The sequence below is a fragment of the Phaenicophaeus curvirostris genome, chromosome 1 (assembly GCF_032191515.1).
Source record: "Phaenicophaeus curvirostris isolate KB17595 chromosome 1, BPBGC_Pcur_1.0, whole genome shotgun sequence".
Classification (NCBI taxonomy): Eukaryota; Metazoa; Chordata; class Aves; order Cuculiformes; family Cuculidae; genus Phaenicophaeus; species Phaenicophaeus curvirostris.
Window position 1 is genome coordinate 163563601 of NC_091392.1, and position 20364 is coordinate 163583964.

General features: G+C 38.4%; 1 protein-coding gene across 32 annotated transcripts in view; it reads right to left on the bottom strand.

Moving 5' to 3' along the window:
- Positions 1 to 20364, bottom strand: part of DLG2 (discs large MAGUK scaffold protein 2) — a 1047701-nt gene that overhangs the window by 211938 nt on the left and 815399 nt on the right. For all 32 annotated transcript variants that reach the window (XM_069879637.1, XM_069879628.1, XM_069879594.1 and 29 more), the window contains one exon: positions 10201 to 10357. In XM_069879637.1, coding sequence (XP_069735738.1) covers positions 10201 to 10357 — 157 coding nt within the window. The remainder of the gene's footprint in view (positions 1 to 10200; positions 10358 to 20364) is intronic.

Genomic DNA, 20364 nt, shown 5'->3' on the forward strand with positions numbered 1-20364 from the left:
TTGAGTCCTGTCTTTGGCTACCAGAGAGAAGAGATCAACACCTACTCCTCCTCCTCCCTTTGAGAGGAATCAGTAAACTGCAATGAGGTCCCCCATCAGTCTCCTCTTCTCCAAGCTGAACAGACCAAGTAACTGTAGCCACTCCTCAAAAGGCTTCCTCTCTAAGGTCTTCACCAACTTTTTGGCTCTCCTCTGGACACTCTTCAGTAGCTTTATAGCCTTTTTATACTCTGGTGCCCGAAACTGCATTCAGTACTCAAGCTGGGTTTGAGTGCCATTGTGGGACAATACCTCCCTTGACTGGCTAGCAATTCCAAACTTGATGTACCCCAAGACATGGTTGGCCCTCTTGGCTGCCAGGGCACACTGTTGTCTCAGATTTAAGTTATACTCCAGAACTGGCTACATCTTTCTGTTAGCTACAGAATGAGCCTAAAGAATTTTATGTCCTGCAATTCACAATATTAACAAAGCCTGAATTTAGATTAATCCAATACTTCCTCCTAAGGAGCTTAATCTACCTGCCCTTCTAGCTGGTATTATGCTATTAACATATGACAATGCCTGTGCTCTCAGCTTCCTTCCTCTCCAGAGATTTTTTTATTACAGCTCTATCACAAACATCATATGTTATTTAGAATTTATATTTTGGATAAATTTGGCAACGTATTTTCCCTTGATTTTCAAACAAGTTCTACATCTTTAAACCAGTCCAATCATCTGAATCGATCCACCCATTTAAGTCCCTGCACGGATAATATACTAACAGTGCCAGCATATAACATACAACAATCTATACTTTACTATGAAATACGTTTGCATAGTTTATTTTTTCTATCGGGTAATTAGGATTATTATTAAAAACATAAAGGGAGTCTTTATGGACAAGTTCAACAAAAGGCCATAGAACGTGATAGAATCTTCTATGCAAGAGGACAGTCATACATCATCCACACCACTACAGGGAAGTGAGCATCCTAAGGATATTGTCAGTGCCACAAAAGTGACAAACTGATGCTCCATGGAGAAAAGCCTCCTTGACAGATAGAGTCAATTTAAACGCTTCCCAAGCCAGCTCCAGTTTACAAAAATAACCCCAAATCTGTGAAGCAACCCCAAGTGGTATCTGCCCTTTTTCTTAGTTTTGTAACTAGGTAACAAACTGCAACCTTTGCCCTATGCATTTTTGCTGCTTTTACCATGAGCATAAAGATGTTTTACATTAGAAAACTGGAAGTTTCTCCACACTAAAGTAAGGGAAGTCAATCTGAAGACCAATTCTAACTGTAGCAAATATAAAGCATATATATTTGCTATAAATAAGCACAGAGTTCTTACACTCTGTTCTGCTCTATAGGCACACATTTGGAGTAGAAATTGGAGGACATTATATTTTTTCAAACGCATACTTTATTTTTCCTACAGATGTGAGCGAGAATGTGGGTAGGAGTTGTGGGGGAGGGACTAAGCAGAAAGAAGTGTTAAAACTGTTCATAAGGGAAAGCCAACATCTCAAAAAAAATGAAGGATTGGCAACACACAGACACAAGACCAAATCTGATCAATGTAAAAGTGATCACCTTCCCTCTGCAAGGGAGAACCTTGTGTAAAAGAGCAGAGATAATACTGAAGTTAGATGCTGAAATACCAGCATTGCAAGCTAATCCTATTGAAGATCATGAACCAGTGACTGAAAATCTCACAGAATATCTCTGGAAGTGCTTTCCCAATGATATTTGATTCTCAGAACACAGCAAGGGGAAAAAAAGATACAGTCTTCCCCCACCTATGAATACATGCTGGTACTATAATAGATCAAAAGGAAAATCATGCAGAATTTGGTTAACTCCATTTATCTAGTGCAGGCTGGACAGCAGGGAAAGTGGAAGCGCTACAAGAGTACTACCTGCATCTTCACAGTGCAGCCTGCTCAGTTTTGGGATCCTCAGTGCAAGAAAGACATTGAGGGGCTGGAGCATGTCCAGATAAGTCAAATGGAGCTGGGGAAGGATCTGGAGCACCAGTATTAAGAGTAGCGACTGAAGGAACTGAGGCTATTTAGTCTGGAGAAGGGAAGACTGAGGGGAAACCTCTTCACTCTCTGCAGCTCCCTCAAAGGAGGTTGTAGTGAGGTGGGTGTTGGTGTCTTCTCTCAAGTAACAAGTGATGGGAAGAGAGGAAATGGCCTCAAATTGCACCAGGAGAGGTTGAAGTGACAGGGCCTGATTGACAGGCCTGAAATGATATAGGTGATCCATGAATGATTCATATTTAGACCAATTAGTTGATTTTTATAACACACTTGGATTACAAATGAATCAATTACTGAAGATGAGAATCCCGCTGGGTCAGAGGACTGAATGAAGTGACAGAGCCTGATTGACAAGCCTAGAGAAATGTGAGTGACCCATGGATGGTTCCTATTGCATTGCTATGCGTACTGTTCAATCTGCAACATTTCACATTGCTATTATCAGTAGAATTGTGCTGTGCTGCTCTTAATGCATAACAGTGTGAGAAAGTGTTTTATTATCAGTGTGACTGTGCTGTTTTCTTGGTGTAAGAAAACACAAGAAAAAGAGGCAGTAAGCAGCTGGGACCACAGACTATGCATTTTTGGGGTGATGCAAGTTGTTTGTTCAAAGGTATAAAAGCCAAGCCCCTCAGAGCAATGGTTGGGAAACCTCACCCATGAGTGGATGCACTGTATGGGCTTCCCACTTGCCTCTACAAATCCACCCCCCTACCCCTGCCCCCTCCTGCCAGTGACTGCAGATCTGGATGATGATAAGAAAGCAATTAGTGATCTATCTTTCTTAACCACTATACTTATTCTCTTATGGTAATGATTAGACACGTTGCCTTTACAAGCTGTTGCTGTTAACTTGTTGATCACTACTAATCATTTGGGTTTTTTCTTGCTGTAATAACTTGAGTAAAACTTGATTTCACCAAGTATTTGAGAGTTTGGGATTTTATCACAATTTTTCTCAAAGCCTCCTTTGTGGTGAAAGAGATTTAGGTTGGATATTAGGAAATTATTTTACTGAAGAGTGGTGAAGCACTGGAAGAGGCTGCCCAGTTAAGTGGTGGAGTCACCATCCCTGCAGATGTTCAAAAAATATGCAGACATGGGACATGGTTTAGTAGGCACAATGGTGTTGGGCTGATGGCTGATCATGATGATCTTGGAGGTCTTTTCCAACCTTAATGATCCTGTGATCCTATGATTCTGTACTCTCTTTCCTTTTGCTATTGAGCAATTAACCTTCAAGAAACTTGTTTCATCTCCTTCAGGTAACCAGCAGATTTCATTGCTTACAAGCAGCAATCTTGCTTCAGAGCAAGCAGTCTCCATTTTGACTCCATTCTACTTTAAGGCTACTACCCATGCTTCATCCTGCTGTTGTGAAACACAAAGTACTAACACATTTACTTTGCTTTGTGATGAAGGAAATGTGATATTAGGTGAAAAAACCAAACACCTATGATATGGAAAAACACACATGAAATGCGTGATTCAGTTTAAAACACCTAGATATAGATATGCACACATGTAGTAAGTGTTTAAGTAAAAGTCAATGGATTAAGTTTAAGTTTAAAGTCAACAGATTAAGTTTCAAGTCAAACACTGCACCTCAAATACTGTGTTCAGTTCTGGGCCCCTCACCACATGAAGGATGTTGAGGCTCTGGAGAGAGTCCAGAGAAGAGCAACGAAGCTGGTGAAGGGGCTGGAGAACAAGTCTTACAAGGAGTGGCTGAGGGAGCTGGGGTCGTTTAGCCTGGAGAAGAGGAGGCTGAAGGGAGACCTTATTGCTCTCTACAACTACCTGTGAGGAGGTTGTGGAGAGGAGGGAGCTGGCCTCTTCTTCCAGGTGTCAGGGGACAGGACAAGAGGAAATGGCCTCAAGCTCTGCTAGACGAGGTTCAGGCTGGACGTCAGAAAAAAATTTTCACAGAAAGGGCCATTGGGCACTGGAACATGCTGCCCAGGGAGGTGGTTGAGTCACCATCCCTGGAGGTATTTAAAAGATGGATGGATGTGATGCTGAGGGGCATGGTTTAGTGGTTGATAGGAATGGTTGAACTCAATGATCCTGGAGGTCTTTTCATAGAATCATAGAATCATATAATAACCAGGTTGAAAGAGACCCACCAGAGCATCGAGTCCAACCATTCCTATCAAACACTAAACCATGCCCCTTAGCACCTCGTCCACCCGTGCCTTAAATATCTCCAGGGAAGGTGATTCAACCACCCCCCAGGGCAGCCTGTTCCTGTGCCCAATGACCCTTTCTGTGAAGAATTTTTTCCTAATGTCCAGCCTAAATCTCCCCTGGTGGAGCTTGAGGCCATTCCCTCTTGTCCTGTTCCCCGTCACTTGGGAGAAGAGGCCAGCACCCTCCTCTCTAGTGATTCTGCGACTCTGTGATACCAAATCAATGCAGGCAATAAAGCCTACAGACTGATACAATTTCCTCTACAAAACTCATAGCTGGGCAGCTGAATAGTTCTTGAGTCTCTAGTTGGGCAGCTGAATAGTTCTTGAGTCTCTAATGCACTTTAACAGCAATCAGACATCCAGCAAGCACGTAGACGTCTAAATTTAAGTATATTAAACTGATGTTTAGTCTTGTTGAAAGACATAAAATCCAATAACTTCAAAAATTGAATCAAATACTCATAGTTTCTGTTATCCTGTGTTTATTAATTCACCTTAATTCTCTTTTTTATACACTTTTTTGACTTGATGCAACCATGCAAAATATTATAAAACTATTTGAAAACAATGCCATAGGCTTTCAAAGAGTAATATAAACTAATTATTTATGTGTAAATTTTATATCTGAATTTTACTGCTGAATATGCATGTGTGAACTAATTCTCTGTGATTTAGCTACTGTGCCTGCTACTAAAAGTGCTTTGGAGCACACAGGTTAAGACACCTACAGCAATTAGTTATGTTATATCATAATTTTGATTTGAGATTGTTTGATATAAAATCATGTGGCAATTTTTGTTCAAAGAGTATCATGTTCCTCCCCGCCATTTCCCCAGGAATTACTCCCCCAAATGACGATGCATTTATTATGTGCGTTTACTGTATGAATTTCATTGTTGTAGCTCACTGTATGAATAAGCTTCTTTTCTGCAGTTTTAAGATTTGTACTGGTCTCTGTCAGCAAGGAAGTATGCACAATATGCGGCCATTTTATGCATTTGGCTCTTGGAAATCATTTTCTCATGAAGGTGATTTTCATTAAATGACACTGGGTCCCCATTGCTGTTTTCAGTGACAATACATCCACTAGTATTGGAAATGGAATTTTAAACTGTAAGAATGGCATCAAGGAATACTATGTTTTATTTCTATTGGAGGCTGCATTTTCCTAACAGGTGGAGAACTTGGGGTTACAGTTCAACAGCCTCTAAGACTTGGCCCAGACTTCTCAGTTAATTTATAACAAATCAGTTAACATAATGACACTTCATTTCCACTGCTCTAAAATTGAAGTAATATTTCCACTGATATTCTGAGCTGTTTCATTTGCGTTATGCAAGTCTGAGACAAAAGTTAATCTTTGTGTACACAGTGCCTAGCAAATCATGTCTTGATGTCTTCTGCTACTTGATAATATTTACAAAATGCTACTTGATAACATTTACATTGTACTAATAATAGGACATTACTACAGGGAGGGATATATTCTGTTATAGTGACAAACATACATCGGTGATGTGTGCATTACTACATTTTAAAGACATTTGGAAGTGAGAAGGAAAACATTTAGTATGGTGTTAATTCACAAGAGCATAATGAATTATAGCAGGAAGAAAACAGCATTAAGAAAATCCTACCTTCTAGGGGGGATGCCAGTTTATTATGAATCTAAAACTAATTAATTTTTTTTACTATTTGAAATGATTTACCATTTGAGACAGAACATTTTCCATTATTCTTCAATTTACCTTCAAAGTTCAGACATGATTCATTTTTTTGTCTCTGCACAGCTGCACTGGAAATATCAGCCTGCTTTCTGCTATGAGTTTTAAACATTTCCAGTCAATTAATTGAAAACAGAAGTATACAGCCATCACCGCTTTTCTTAAGGTTTTAGCAAGCTTCCAGTCATTACCCATCCTGTAGTGCCATCTGGTGGCATTTGGGAAAAGTAAACTCGAATTTCATTTGTTCATGGGGCCAAAGCTGCGGCTTAAGCTTTAATACAGCCTCCTGCGGGCTTTGGACTTGGACACCTCCCAGTCTGAAAACAGCGAGCAGGCAGAGAGCTCATGGGATTTCTCCAAGCCTTGGGGGCTGACTCCAGTACTGTGTATGGATCCAGCGTGTCACCCAAAGGCAATGCATATTCCTAGCTTTATTGGGTCTAACTCATGAATTTGCAGTCTCTTTAAGGTATACTTTCATGGATAGCCTCCCAAAGGTAAGCATACACACCTCTCAAGCAGTCAACACTTTGCCTCATTCCCAGCACAGGCATAGATTGGGAAAGTGCTGTGATTTCCACGCAAGTCAATAAAAATTTAAAAAATAAACCACTTTGCCCAGGGTGACATAGGAGGGCAACAGCGAAATCAGAGAATTAAAACCATATCTGGAAAGGTAAAATCACTATACTTCAGTCTGAAAGAAACATTGATTTAATTTGAATCATGGGATCATAAAATCATTAGGCTTGGAAAAGGCCTAGAACGTCAAGTCCAACCATTAACACAACACCACCATGCCCACTAAACCAAGCCACAAAGTGCCACATTAACAGGTTTTTTTGACCACCTCCAGGGATGGTGACTCCATCACTTCCCTGGACAGCTTCTAATAATGCTTCACCACTCTTTCAGTAAAGAAATGTTTCCTAATATCCAATCTAAACTTCCTCTGGTGCAACTTGAAGCCATTTCTTTTGGTCCTATCACTTGTTACTTGGGAGAAGAGACCAACTCCTGCCTCACTACAATCTGATAAGGTCTCCCCTCAGCCTCCACTTCTCTAGGCAAAACAGCCTCAGGTCCCTTAGCTAGTCCTCATATGACTTGTGCTCCACACTCTTCACCAGCTCTGTTGCCCTTCTCTGGACATTCTCCAGCAGCTCAATGTCCTTTGTGCAGCAAGGAACCCAAAACTGAACACAGGATTCAAGGTGTGGCCTCACCAGTACACTCACCAAGAACAGGGCAACAATCCCTTCCCTACTCCTGCTGTCCACACCATTTCCGACACAAAAGTAGATACTAATTTTGAGGAGTACTATTTATTCTTGGTAAATCAGATTTGTCATCTTTTGACAAACAAATGGGAAAATTATTTCTGTAGGCAAACAACTGTTTCTGAGGGATGAGACAAGAAAGGCTAAATAGAGATAAATAAACATACTTTTAGTAGCCCTGATAAATTTAAGGTGTCTGAGACTCTTCACCAGACAATGGTCTAAGATGAACCAGGTCTAAAATTAGCTTGCTTATGAGATTTGTTTCAGTTGAATGTGGAAAAATGGATTAATAGTAGTTATTTGTGCTTAAATAAGTCAACAGCACCTAAACTGGTGATTGCCTTGGGATATGCATGCAGTCTAATTTAGTAAAAATTTCCATCCCTTTCTGCTCAATGAACAAATAAACTACTCTTGCATGACAAGAAAATGCTGCAGCAACATGGTAACTTTAATTAGAACACACAGATTACATTGCTATGAAACAAACAAAAATTAGACTTAAAAAAGCAACTGTGGTAATATCCTACAGGGCTACGTATACCTTTGCTTAAAAATAAAGGATAATGGACTTTACATTTGAATCTAAGCTGCTAGATTTCTGAATTCTCTATACTGTGAAAGGCTTTGATCTCACAGTGCTTCTTCAGCCAGACTCATTTTACTGCATCTAGTGAAAAAAAAGATAAATTGCATAATTTTCCTGAAGAAATTTTCATTTCTATTTCTCAGGTTTATTCTTGTGTTTTTGGCACAGGTGTTTGCCTTCCTTATCTCTTCATGTTGGGAACCTCATAGGAGTCTAGTTTGGTTTTCTTGAATTTTTCAACAAACTTTCTACTTGGGAGCCTCTTACGGCACTTAAATATCTTTCACTTACCCTTTCTCAATTTTTTTTAATGCATTTTAAAGGATAGGTCTAAAGAAAAATAGACTCATAAAATAGTTTGGGTTGGAAGGGACCTTAAAGATCATCCAGTTCCAACCACTTGCCAGAGGCAGGGACACTTTCCACTAGATGAGGTTGATCAAAGTCTCATCCAGCCTGCCCCTGAACACCTCCGGGGATGGAGCATGCATGAGTTCTCTGGGCAACCAGTGCCAGTCCCTCACCACCTTCCCAGTCAAAAATTTCTTCTTAATATCTCATTTACATCTCCCTTCTTTCAGCTTGCGTTTTCCTCTCATCCTGTTTCTGCACTTCCTGATAAAGAGCCCCTCCCCATCTTTTCTGTAGGCCCCCTTTAAGTACTGGAAGGCTGCTATAAAATGTTCCTGGAGTGTCCTCTCCCTCTCCCTCTCCCTCTCCCTCTCCCTCTCCCTCTCCCTCTCCCTCTCCCTCTCCCTCTCCCTCTCCCTCTCCCTCTCCCTCTCCCTCTCCCTCTCCCCTCTGTCTGTGTGAGGTGCTCCAGTCCTCAGATCATCTTCATCGCCTCCTCTGGACTACTGTAACATATCCATGAAGACTCCAGAACTGAATGCAGTACTCCAGGTGAAGTTTCACGAGAACAGAGCAGAGGAGGGGAAACCCCTCCCTTGCCCTGCTGGTTATACTTCTTTTGATGCAGCTTAGCATATAGTTGACTTTCTGGGCTGCAAGCACACATTGCTGGCTCATGTTGAGCATATCATCTAGCAACACACCCAAGTCCTTCTCTTTAGGGCTACTGTAGATAAAGTATACTACAACTTCATGTGACTGCATCCCTTTGGTGTTAAGCCAGATTTTCCACACACTGTAAATCAGCCTAAGGCACTTTTTCACACCAAAACTTTGACAGGTTAAAGGTAAATTCAATTTTTATAGAATTGGCAGGTGACCAAGAAACTCCTAAGCAATGTAGGAAAATCTGTTCCATCTTCCTTATGAAGGGATTTAAACACTAACCAGGAAAGTGCCACATAATCATGCCACAAATAGTCCAGGCTACACCTCCTTCCTCTGATGCTAAGGAAAGTGCAGCCATAGATGCAAGATTCATGGGCACAGAAAGTGGAGCAGCAGGAATGAATGTGCCACTGCAGTCTAACAGGGCCATCACTAATCTAGGATGAATAATTCCTATGTTTCAATTCTCTGCCTTAAGGCTATTTATGTATTTCCCGTGAAACAGCCACAACTGTATCAATTCAGAAGGCATGATGTGAATGGATATTTATCTAGAGTTTCAGGGCTTTCAAACTGTATCAATTCAGAAGGCATGATGTGAATGGATATTTATCTAGAGTTTCAGGGCTTTCATTGTCATTCAAAATCCTTTTATATTCCAATTGTTTCAGTCAGATATTCAATTACTTGACCATGCCGAAAACATAAATGGTCCTTTTAAGATGCCTGCTATCAACATATATACATGAAAGAAAAACTGAAAAGATGTTTTTGAGTCTAAGTATGCAGAATATAACTTCAGGCGATACACTCTTTTATCCTCTAAAACTGGAAAATTAATTTCAGAGCGATCATCAAATTCATTAGAGGCACAGAGATAATTAACATAACCTATTTAATCTCCTTCTTGTATCAGGCTATTTGCTAAGCAGTTCAGTGCACACTAGATGGCAGCCCTAGTCCAGATGATTTCATCTGACCACTTTTTCTCAAAATAAAACTGAAATTGAGAAATATCTTTAGACTCAGTAGTGCATTGTAGACAAAATGCTATTGGTCAATGGGCTAAACTGGAAGATACTGAGGTTTGCACTGTATTTAGTTCTCCGCTGCAGCATTACCATACTGTAGGTAGAATTAGGCAGAGAAAAGTCTCACTTTGAGCCAAGGGCAGGTGATACCATTGACAAATGCAATAAAAATCAAAAGCAAATAAACAAAATATTCGGTGATAAAATTTTGCCAGCTTGGATTTCACAACATGGAAACTCAAAAGAGTTCTTTGAGTGCCCCTCGTAGAATAGAAAAAAGAACAAGTTTAAGTAATTGGCCAGCAAAGCCCAATGTAAATACTTACAGACAAAATTTGATCTCCTCTCTGCAGTTCTCCGCTGAGGTCAGCAGGCCCCCCTGCTAGGATGAAAGACACGAAAATGCCTTCCCCATCTTCTCCTCCCACAATGTTAAAACCAAGTCCTGTAGAGCCCTTGTGCAGGATGATTTTTCGAGGCTCTCTGTGTAGAAACAAAATGATAATGTTTATCCATTCAACATTCTTAATGTATGTGCATTTTTCAAGGCATCTTATGCATACTATATTTTGCTTAAGTCACCATGACCTGTTATTGCCTAAAAAACCCTATTTAATAAATGAGATAAATCTGTTAATTGGAGAACAGACAAGATAGAAACTAACTAGCATTGTTTTTTTCTTCCCTCATGGTGGACTCCAAATATCTCTATTTGTAATTTCAGCCCACTGGACTCATCTTTACTAAAATAAGTGATGGTTTTATTAAAAAAAACAACAAAAAAATCAATCCCAAATGCTGAATATATTTTATAATCCAATTTATAGCAATACTATATGTACAAACAGAATCAATCTTCACATTTTACCTTTTTTTTATTTTACGTTCCAGTCTTGCTTTTTAAACATATGAACAAAGACAGAAACTTAAATCTCTAAGCAAAGCAATGACAAGTGTGTTTGATCCTGACAGATTTGGAGCAAATAACATTTGCATGATCAAGCTAATAGAGCAGAATGTAATGAAAAACTCTGGTTTGATGTTATCAGGGGCTTGTAATTGCAGAGTCACGTAGCAGCTTTGTCACTGAACCAGACCGAGGGATAACTGCTTTTGTCTTCCCTGTTTAAAAAGTTGTTCATTATGGAGGAAGCCAATATATAATAATAGCTGGAGCTCATGCATCGCTTTCCATCTATAAACTGAAAATATGCCACCAAAGGATATAAACGTTATATTATACATTTTACTGATGGTAAAACTTATGTCCAGATAGAGATTTGGAGAATGCCCTGAGACACATGGTGAGAGTTTTGGAGTTGTCCTATGCATAGAGAGAAGTTGGACTCGATGATCCTTGTGAATCTCTTCCAGCTCAGGACATTCTATGATCATATAAATGTTTTTTTAAATTTCCATTTTGTTTTCAAAGAAAAAAAAAAACAACAAGGAGTGGGTTGGGGGGCAGAGACAGAGGAGAGATGTATCAAGGGATGTATTATTTGATGGATTAAGTCTTGTGGCTGTATACATGGAGACTTAACCTTTACATGCTAATTCCAGAATTAGTAGGTATCTGTTCATCTTTTCTCAAGACCTTGAGTTTGTATATTCCTGAAGTATTTTTCCTTTCTCTTGGACAAGTTCTGTTGATTTGCCTTGTAGCAATACTTCTAGCACCTTCTAAAATAAGTGGAGAGTAGACATAATGTAATCCAGATCTAGTAAGATCAAACAGGTTTTTAATTACAAGGGTGGCCTCAGGGTTGCAGCAGAAGTAGGACAGTGAGCTATAAGTATGGATTCCTTCCCCCACTTAGCTCACGTGCTGCAGAGTGATCTTGGCAAGTAATTTGTTCTTCCAGCTTCAATTTCCTCATCCACAAAATGATATGGTGACACTTCTTGTCTTTGAGTTCTACATGTCAAAAATACTTTGCAAGACCTGAGCTGCTGCTATTATTTACCTGAATATTGAGCAAAAAGAGGCAGTAAAGTCAAAAAAATATATTTGCATGCTCTGCTGGTGAGAAATCAGAAGAGCTCTTGTTCAAAATGAAACTGAGTATTTCCAAATATGACAGGCAGCTTGGATCATAAAGTTGAAAGCCAGAGCTATGGGCAAAAGTAGGTCAATACAACTGGGTACCTACTAAATAGTAAGCTCCGCGGCTCAACAAAAAGTTGGCCCAGTTATTAATCCCTGCCTCTATCAAGTCAGCAGATTTATGTCTAAAACGCTGTCAGTACTGTTTTGTAATTTTGGCCTTTTGACAGCAAAACTGACATTCTGCTCTTGGATGATTATGCTCAGATGAAGCACAGACAAGAACTGGGAAATATCAGAAGCTGTGATTAAAACTCTCTGGGTTTAGATGCCTGCTCTTAAACCTAATCAAATAATTTTTGTCATGACTCAAAATTGACTGTATTGAGATTGATAAGCCATAACATATCTTCATATTTATTTCATATCTGTACATCCTGATATCTTCATATCTGAAAGGTGGCTTCAAGAATGAACAAGTCTTGCTGTCATCATCATAGAAATAACCTTTAGTCATAACTATACTGCAAAAACTACAGGAAGCACAAGATATATGACAATTCACCATCATATAATAAATTGCTAAGATTTTTAAAATATAGTGTGGTTCATACTTGCATTGTGTACTCAGTATGAAAATGAAAACAAAACCCTTATGAGGATAACAGTTAAGCTTTGTAGAATGGCATGAACTTACAAAAAAATTTCTCAGGCAAACAAACTACAATATCAGCTAATAATGAATTGAACTCTTAAGAACAAAGCAGAAATGAGTTACCTGCCAATGCTTTAGTCACAGTCAAAGTAAAGGCTAATTTTGGTAAAGATAAGGTGAACATGTTGCATATTTATTCACATGGAATGTAAGGTTATAATAATCTCTTTTGGTATGCTTGAGTAGATCAAAGTACAGGTAATCCATTTTTTTTTAATATCTGGGAAGCAACATTAGGAAGAACTCCTTTGCCTCTGTTAAAATTCTTCATGAACGTAATACTCATACAAATAAAAATCTTTATGAATATAATTCTCATACACATGAAGGAGCTTCAGACATAACACTGATAAGTGCTGTAATGGAAATAATTGAATGAAAGATGAGACAGTGATGGGACAGTAAGAGGTGAAAGAAAAGTAATTCAAATGTGAACAGCATTTTCTTGCAGTAAGTGCATTCAGTGAAAATCTGCAGTTATCTGCAGGAAAAAAAGCAGCTGTATCAGGGTAACATTCTGGAAGCTCAATACTTTGAAGGCAATAGGTGGCACTCTGTAGCTACCCAGTACAAAGGAACAATAAATGCCAGTATTTCTGAAATGCATGTTTCTGCCTCCAACTTTACCTACTTATCCCATTTACAATTTCTTCAGTGATAAATACAGCTGAAAGCAAGTTCCTAGGTGCTAACAAAGTGTACTAGCACTTTAATTTTGTGTGTGCATGTTTTATGCCCTCCTGCAGCTCTATACCAAATACAAACAGAGAAGAGCAGCAGGGGAAATCAAGCAGAAATTAGAAAGGAGTGTGAGATGGAAACATTCCTGGACTGACAGAAGGCAGTGGGGGGAGGAAGAAAAAAAAAGAGAAGAAGCAAAGGAAGGAGAGAATAGGATAAAGGGAGAAGATGCACCTGAAAAGGACAGTAGGGCGGGATTTAAAATGGAGAGAAAGAAGAAAGGAATATTCACTATAATAGAGCCAGGAGCAAAGGAGAAAATAAAGTGCTGCAATCCACACAAATTTACAAGCTCAGAAATCAATTGGAGAATCAATTTGGATGAACTTGGTTACTTGCTTCAGGGAACACATCAGAGCCAATTCTATAAAGCACATTACAAATCGTGGGCCTCATGTAAGAGCGAAGTATTATTAAATTAAAATTTGAAACTAATAAGCAGTAACAAATCAGAGTGTGTAAAATGTCAACACTTAAGGAAAGTTCTCCAGTCATAAAAATGTGATTAACAAAAATAAATAAAAACAGTGACTTATTTTTCTACCTTAACATTTTTTTGTTCATATTTGTTTTATTTGTTCATTACCTTGAAAATAGCTAAGGTTTTTTTATTTACTATGTTTGTACTGAATATTTGTTTTGATTAGTTACTCTTTTATAATAAGAAAATAAGACAAAAAAAATACCAAGCATCCTTAACATTCTTTTATAGATTGTGAATCCATAGTAATTATAGACATAATTTAAGAGATTAAAACCTGGCCTAATAAATGAAGGGGAAGAGCTTTCTGAAAATAAGAAATTCTTATAATAACTAAATAAAAGAAAATCCACTTTAATTCACTTATTTTGTGCTGCTGGTTACATTAAAGAATGCAGTCAGTTTTAGTATTCACCTCATACCGACACAGCTGTCTTTCTGTTTGTTTTGCACCATCTATAAAATCTGGCCACTGAAATGATTTCATGCTTTTTGGAACATCTTTCAAATATCAGATCCTAGAGAATTCTTCAGTGGTGTGCAATCAATGAGGTACCCTAAATCAGCAAGGACTTAGAAATATGGCTTTGATCTTGTTTTTGTTGTGTTTTTTTTTGCTGGTTTGGTGTGGATTTTTTCACAAATGCTGCATGCTTCACAAGGGATATTGCAATTATACATCCACTCATGCATGTGCTGGTTTGGTGTTATAATAACCCACATCACATCCTCTCTGCAAAACACTACACACATAAAATGCAACAAAAACCCATTCAAGCTACTTAAAGCAGCAAACAGCAGGAGAGAAAACTGAAGTGGAGATAAATTCTATTTGATGGTTGTGGTCACACGTTTGTAGTGTATTGAAGGAGTGGCGAAACAAATCTAAGGGGTCAAAATACCCCTCTCCTTTGCAGTGTGGTGTTTGGCTTCTGACAATTCACTGTGAAAGCACGGAGCTATGCCTACTTTGAGTCAGCTGACTAGTCATATTTTTCAGTGTCATACTTCTAGTTTTCCTCTCATGATTCAAAATATTCTGATAAATAACTGCATGTATATTTCAGATGCCAAAGGGCATTCGTACTGGAAGGATGTGAAAAAGATAATTCAAACTGATTGAGTGTTTTTCACATCTAACACCTGAAACTAGGATGGACAGAGAATGTGCCAATGTGCAAGACGTTTTAAAACTTGATCAATCACACAATTAAGAATTTGAAATCTTATGTGGATGAAGGCTTGGAATATAGAAATGTAGAATAGTTTGTGTTGGAAGAGATCTCAAAGACCATCCAGTTCCATCTACCTGTCATGGGCAGGGACACCTTCCACTGAATCAGGTTGCTCAAAGCCCAATTCAGCCTAGCCTTGAAGACTTCCAGGGACAGGGCATCACCAGCTTCTCTGGACAATCTGCTCCAGTGCCTCCCCACACTGTTAATGCAGATTTTTTTCCATATATCTAATCTAAATCTACCTTCTTTTGGTTTAAAGCCATTTCCTCTTGTCCTATCTCTACAGGCCCTTGCAAAAAGTCCCTCTCCAGGTTACTTGTAAGCCCTTTTAGACACTGGAATGCTGCTATAACATTTCCTTCTCCAGGCTGAACTAGTCCAACTCTCAGCCTTTCTTCACGGCAGAGGTGTTTCAGCCATCTGACCATTTTAATGGCCCTCCTCTGGACCCACTCCAGAAGGTCGATTTTCCTCCTGTGCTGAGGATTCCTGAGCCGGGCATAGGACTCCAAGTGGGATCTCATGACAGCAGAGTAGAGGGGAGAACCACCTGCCTTGGCCTGCTGGCTATGCTAATTTGGATGCAGCCTAGGATACGGTTGGCCTTCTGGGCTGTGAGTGCACAGTGTAGACTGATGTCCAGTTTTCCATCCACCAGTACCCTCAAGTCCTTCTTGGCAAGTCTGCTCTCAGTCCATTCATCCCTGAGCCCACCCAGGTGCAGGGTCTTACACTTGACCTTGTTGAACTTCATGTGGTTTGCATATATCCACCCCTCAAGTCTCTCAAGGCCCCTCTAACTGTCATTCCTTCCCTTCAGTGTGTCAAATGCACCATGCAGCTTGGTGTCCTCAGCAAACTTGCTGCAGGTGCACTCAATTCTATTGTCCATGTCACCGACAAAGTTGTTAAATGGCACCAGTCCCCATACTGACCCCTAAGGAATGCCACTCATTATCAATCTCCACTTGGAGATTGAGCCATTGACTGCAACTCTTTGCGTATGACCATCCAGCCAATTCCTTATCCATCAAACAGTCCATCTGTCAAATCCATGTCTCTTCAACCTATAGACAAGGATGTTGTATGGGACAGTGTCAAATGCTTTGCACAAGTCTAGGTAGATGACATCAGTGGCTCTTCCCTTATCCAGCAACTCTGTAAACCTCATTATAGAAGGGCAACAAATGCACACAAACCTTTTTAAAAGACTTCAAAGTTCACATGCAAGCAAACTTATTCAACTTATTACAACAAATCTATCTGCGGTGCTCTCATCTATTGTTTTGCTGCAGTATCACTCCTGTGGCAACCTGGCTTTTACTTTTCCTCTTGTTATTTGCCTCTTAGGCTTGGCAAAATCTTGCCATTGTGATGTGAAACAGCACTAGTCCTCAACTTTCTCCCCATCTCTCTCTGATCTAACTTTCTTATGAGGTTTCCAAACCACCATGAGCTGGCAGTGACAAGGACCTAGCAGACTTCCCTTTCTCTAGTCCCTAGTCCTTCACCATATCAGAGCCTAAGAAAGGCTGAACACAATCAGTGTAATGCATCAGTGTTGCACTTGACCCAGTGGAGTCTGATCTCTAAATTGTGATTTTAATTATTTTTGCCCTGATTTCAATTATGATTGAAAGTAACACAAAAAAATTAAAGGAAACCTTCCTCTTATTTATCACTTTCATGTTGAGCATTGCAGTGCAGAGGGATAACTTCTTAAACTGAGACAATGTTTTGGTCATTTTCTTTACCTGAAATTTATTAGTGACTTATTATTTAATTTTATTAAAAGCTGATATACTAACAGCTAAGCATTTAGCCTTTAATGAGACAGTCATTTATCATATCAGCAAAATATAATTTTGCTTACTACAATTACCAGTTCTGATTGAAACTAGTATTTTATCTATTTATTTGACAACGATTTCCTTGACATTTCTTGTTGATTGAATGTTGGTATCAGCAATAGTTCTTTCTAACTTTAATACTGACTACATTTTTAATGCATTTATTCTGCAAACATCATGTCTAGCTTGTCACAAACTTTGAAGTATATTTAATACAAGGGAACCTACTGGGAGCCAGGCTTCAACCAGATTGATGCATGCATGAGTGCACTGGCTTATACATGTGCAACTTTATTTGTTTTGTAGAAACCCCTCTGGACTTTGACAGCCTTTCATTTTGTCTTTTGTAGGGAAATTAAAACCTGCACAACAGGCAATGTTTTCTGCACACAGCTAGCAGGATGGAATCAGCTTTAAGGAATAAATTCCTTTTTGAAAAAGTGGTCTGTATTTTTATCATGATGCCTGACATTTGCTTTAAATGCACAGGAGTATGTTTCCTATATTTTAGAAAGTTCATTGATTTCTAGAGTGACTATATAGGACAGCCAATACGCTCTTTAGCTTTGAAAAGGGGATGATTATTACAGTATACTTATTCATTTACACTTTGTATCACAGAAGAAATTGTTCCTCTTCTCTGATCAAGAAGGTGCATTATTTACGTGATAATAATAAAAATAAATACTGAACATTGCATCTCTGTCCGACCTGCTATACCCAATAGGCAACTCCAGACTAGAAAGTCTTGCTTTGCACCCTTCTTTTGAAAACTGTTGGTTCCATTTTGAAACCACTTTACTATAAACTCTTACTTACAGCGTTTGATGGCTCTATTTGTAATGATTGATTCAGCTTTTAAGTTTGTAAATAAAGCTAGATGAGGTGGAAATAGTGATAGGAAACTGTATTGCAGTATCAGGAGACAGGAGGTATTCAAAGACTAAGAGAACACCTACAAATAGCAGTACATCTAAGCCATGTTTCGGGATACACAGTCTATTAGTAGCAAGCATTCGAAATTACCTTATATAAGAAACTTTTGAAACACAAAGTGGTTGATAATAACTGTCCTGTTCAGAATAAAAATTCTTACCCTTAGTCACGGTTTAAATGCTGTTTATTTACATATAAATATTTATATATATTTGAGACACTCAGTCACGTTCATAAATTCATTTAAAATTTCCATCAAAACACTCTTGATCAAGTAAGTTTCTGAGCAGATCAGCAGAAGAGATGACTAGTAGCATATAAAATACCATTTAGTCTGAATGCCAACTGCAAACACAATAACTGTCGTACACCACTCATATCATGGCTTCATGCGATGGTACAGAATGATTTCCAAATAACAGTTTTTAATTTTCATCCAGTATTTTTATATTTTGAATATTCACACTTACAATTGTTCATTATAACTGTTTCAAAAACCTCAAACTAACAATATTTTCAAATTAAAACATTAAAGTTTTCTTATTTTCAAACCATACAAATTAACCACTAGGGAAGTAATTAATTAGATCACACTAATGATGACATCAAACACCTGTTTAGTTCATGCTTTTATACATACAATGATTTTGTTCACCTCATATACTGTTATTACACTGTGAAGAATATATGGCTTGAATATAAATAAAATTTAATTTTTAAAGACATCCTTACTTTTTTTCACCTTGCTACTCCTTCTTTTGCTGTACGTGAAGTCCACAAAAGCCCTCTCAAAAAAAAATACTGCTTTTTTTTGATGAATCCATTACCTAGATGAAAAAACTATTAAAGTTTTTTAAAAATCTATCCCAGGCAGCTCAATTATCACATTTGCAACAGGGTGGAAAGGAATAAATGCCAGCAAATGCTGTCTCCCCTGTATTTCTTTCACCCTCCTGTATTTCATTTCTCCTTCACAGGACTCAATAATTAGATTACTTCAGTGACCACGCAGAGCCAGCATGCACAAATGCTGCAGTATTACAGAGATGCCTTGCAGGTAAAGCAGCTACTTCCGAAGTGCATCTCAAAAGTGATTTAATGAGTTACCTAAATACGGGAATCTACTAATGGATACCCAGTTCCTCAAAGAGAAAAATAACTTTGTTTTGATGTCAAATTGTATTAACTATAAACTTACTTGGGCTTCACAAAAGCATTAGAATAAATCAAGCTTTAACATTATGAAATATTTAGGGCTGAGCTGATTGCTTATTTTTGCTCAGCAGTGTAATAGCCTAACAGCCCCACTTTCCTATGTGAAATTAAGTATGACGCAGTGTAACTTGATTAGTAATAATTACAAGCCAAATATTCTTCTACCTCCTGAACAGCAGGAGACCTGTAATATCAATTGCAGATTTGCACATTTACTGTGCTCTAAAGATTCATGCACAATATATGCAAGTTTTTGGGATGGCCAGTACAGATTCTGTAATTTATCTAAAAATTCACATACACAGATTCATTTCCAAATTTCAATAGGAGCTTAAACCTACAGAATACCTCCTGAATTATGGAGTCCAGTAGACCAAGGTGAATATATTATAATATTCTTTCCTTAAATCTCGATTTAGCAAATTATTTTTTAAAATTATTTTTCTTTCCTTTTTTTTAATCCAATCATATCTTTAATTGATAAACTTGTTCTTAGAGCTCAGTTTTATTTCAAACATAAATTTATTCATGAGTTTATCTGATTTACTGTATGGATGGGGAGGCATTGAAACAGGTTGCCCAGAGAGGTTGTGGATGCCTCATCCCTGGAGGTTCAAAGCCAGGTTGGATGAAGCTTTGAGTAATCTGATCCAGTGGAATGTGTTCAAGGGTGTTGAAACTTCAGGATCCTTAGTGTCCCTACCAACTCAAACCATTGTATGATTCTACGATTATGACTTTCTGCTCATTAGAGAAAAACAGAGAGATAAAGAAATTAAAACCAGAATGAGGGTATTGAGACAGGCACTGAGACAGGCCGCCCAGAACTTGTGCAGTCTTCACATTTGGTCACAGTCACAGTTTCACTGGACAAGACCCTGAGCAACCTGATCTACCTTAAAATTAGCCCCGTTTTGAGAAAGAAGTTTGGATAATGAAAGCTTCACTTCCACGTGACAGTCCTTTAGCCACATGTACCTTTCCTGTAATGATTTCACTATTCACTCTAGTTTTCAATGAATAATTACTATAGCTGTCCTACACATTTTAAATAAAACCATAAAAACTTAGAATGTAAATCTAGATAAGAAATCAAAAACTGAGACAAGAGAAAAACATTTCAAGCTTCGCTTAAGAGAGGATTATTTCACATCTCTACCATTTTATTTTCTGACTGCACCACAGTAAGGTCATAACACATGAATAGTTACAATAACGTGACATCTTATTGGAAACTTTGGATTCCCACTTCTATCACAGATAAGAA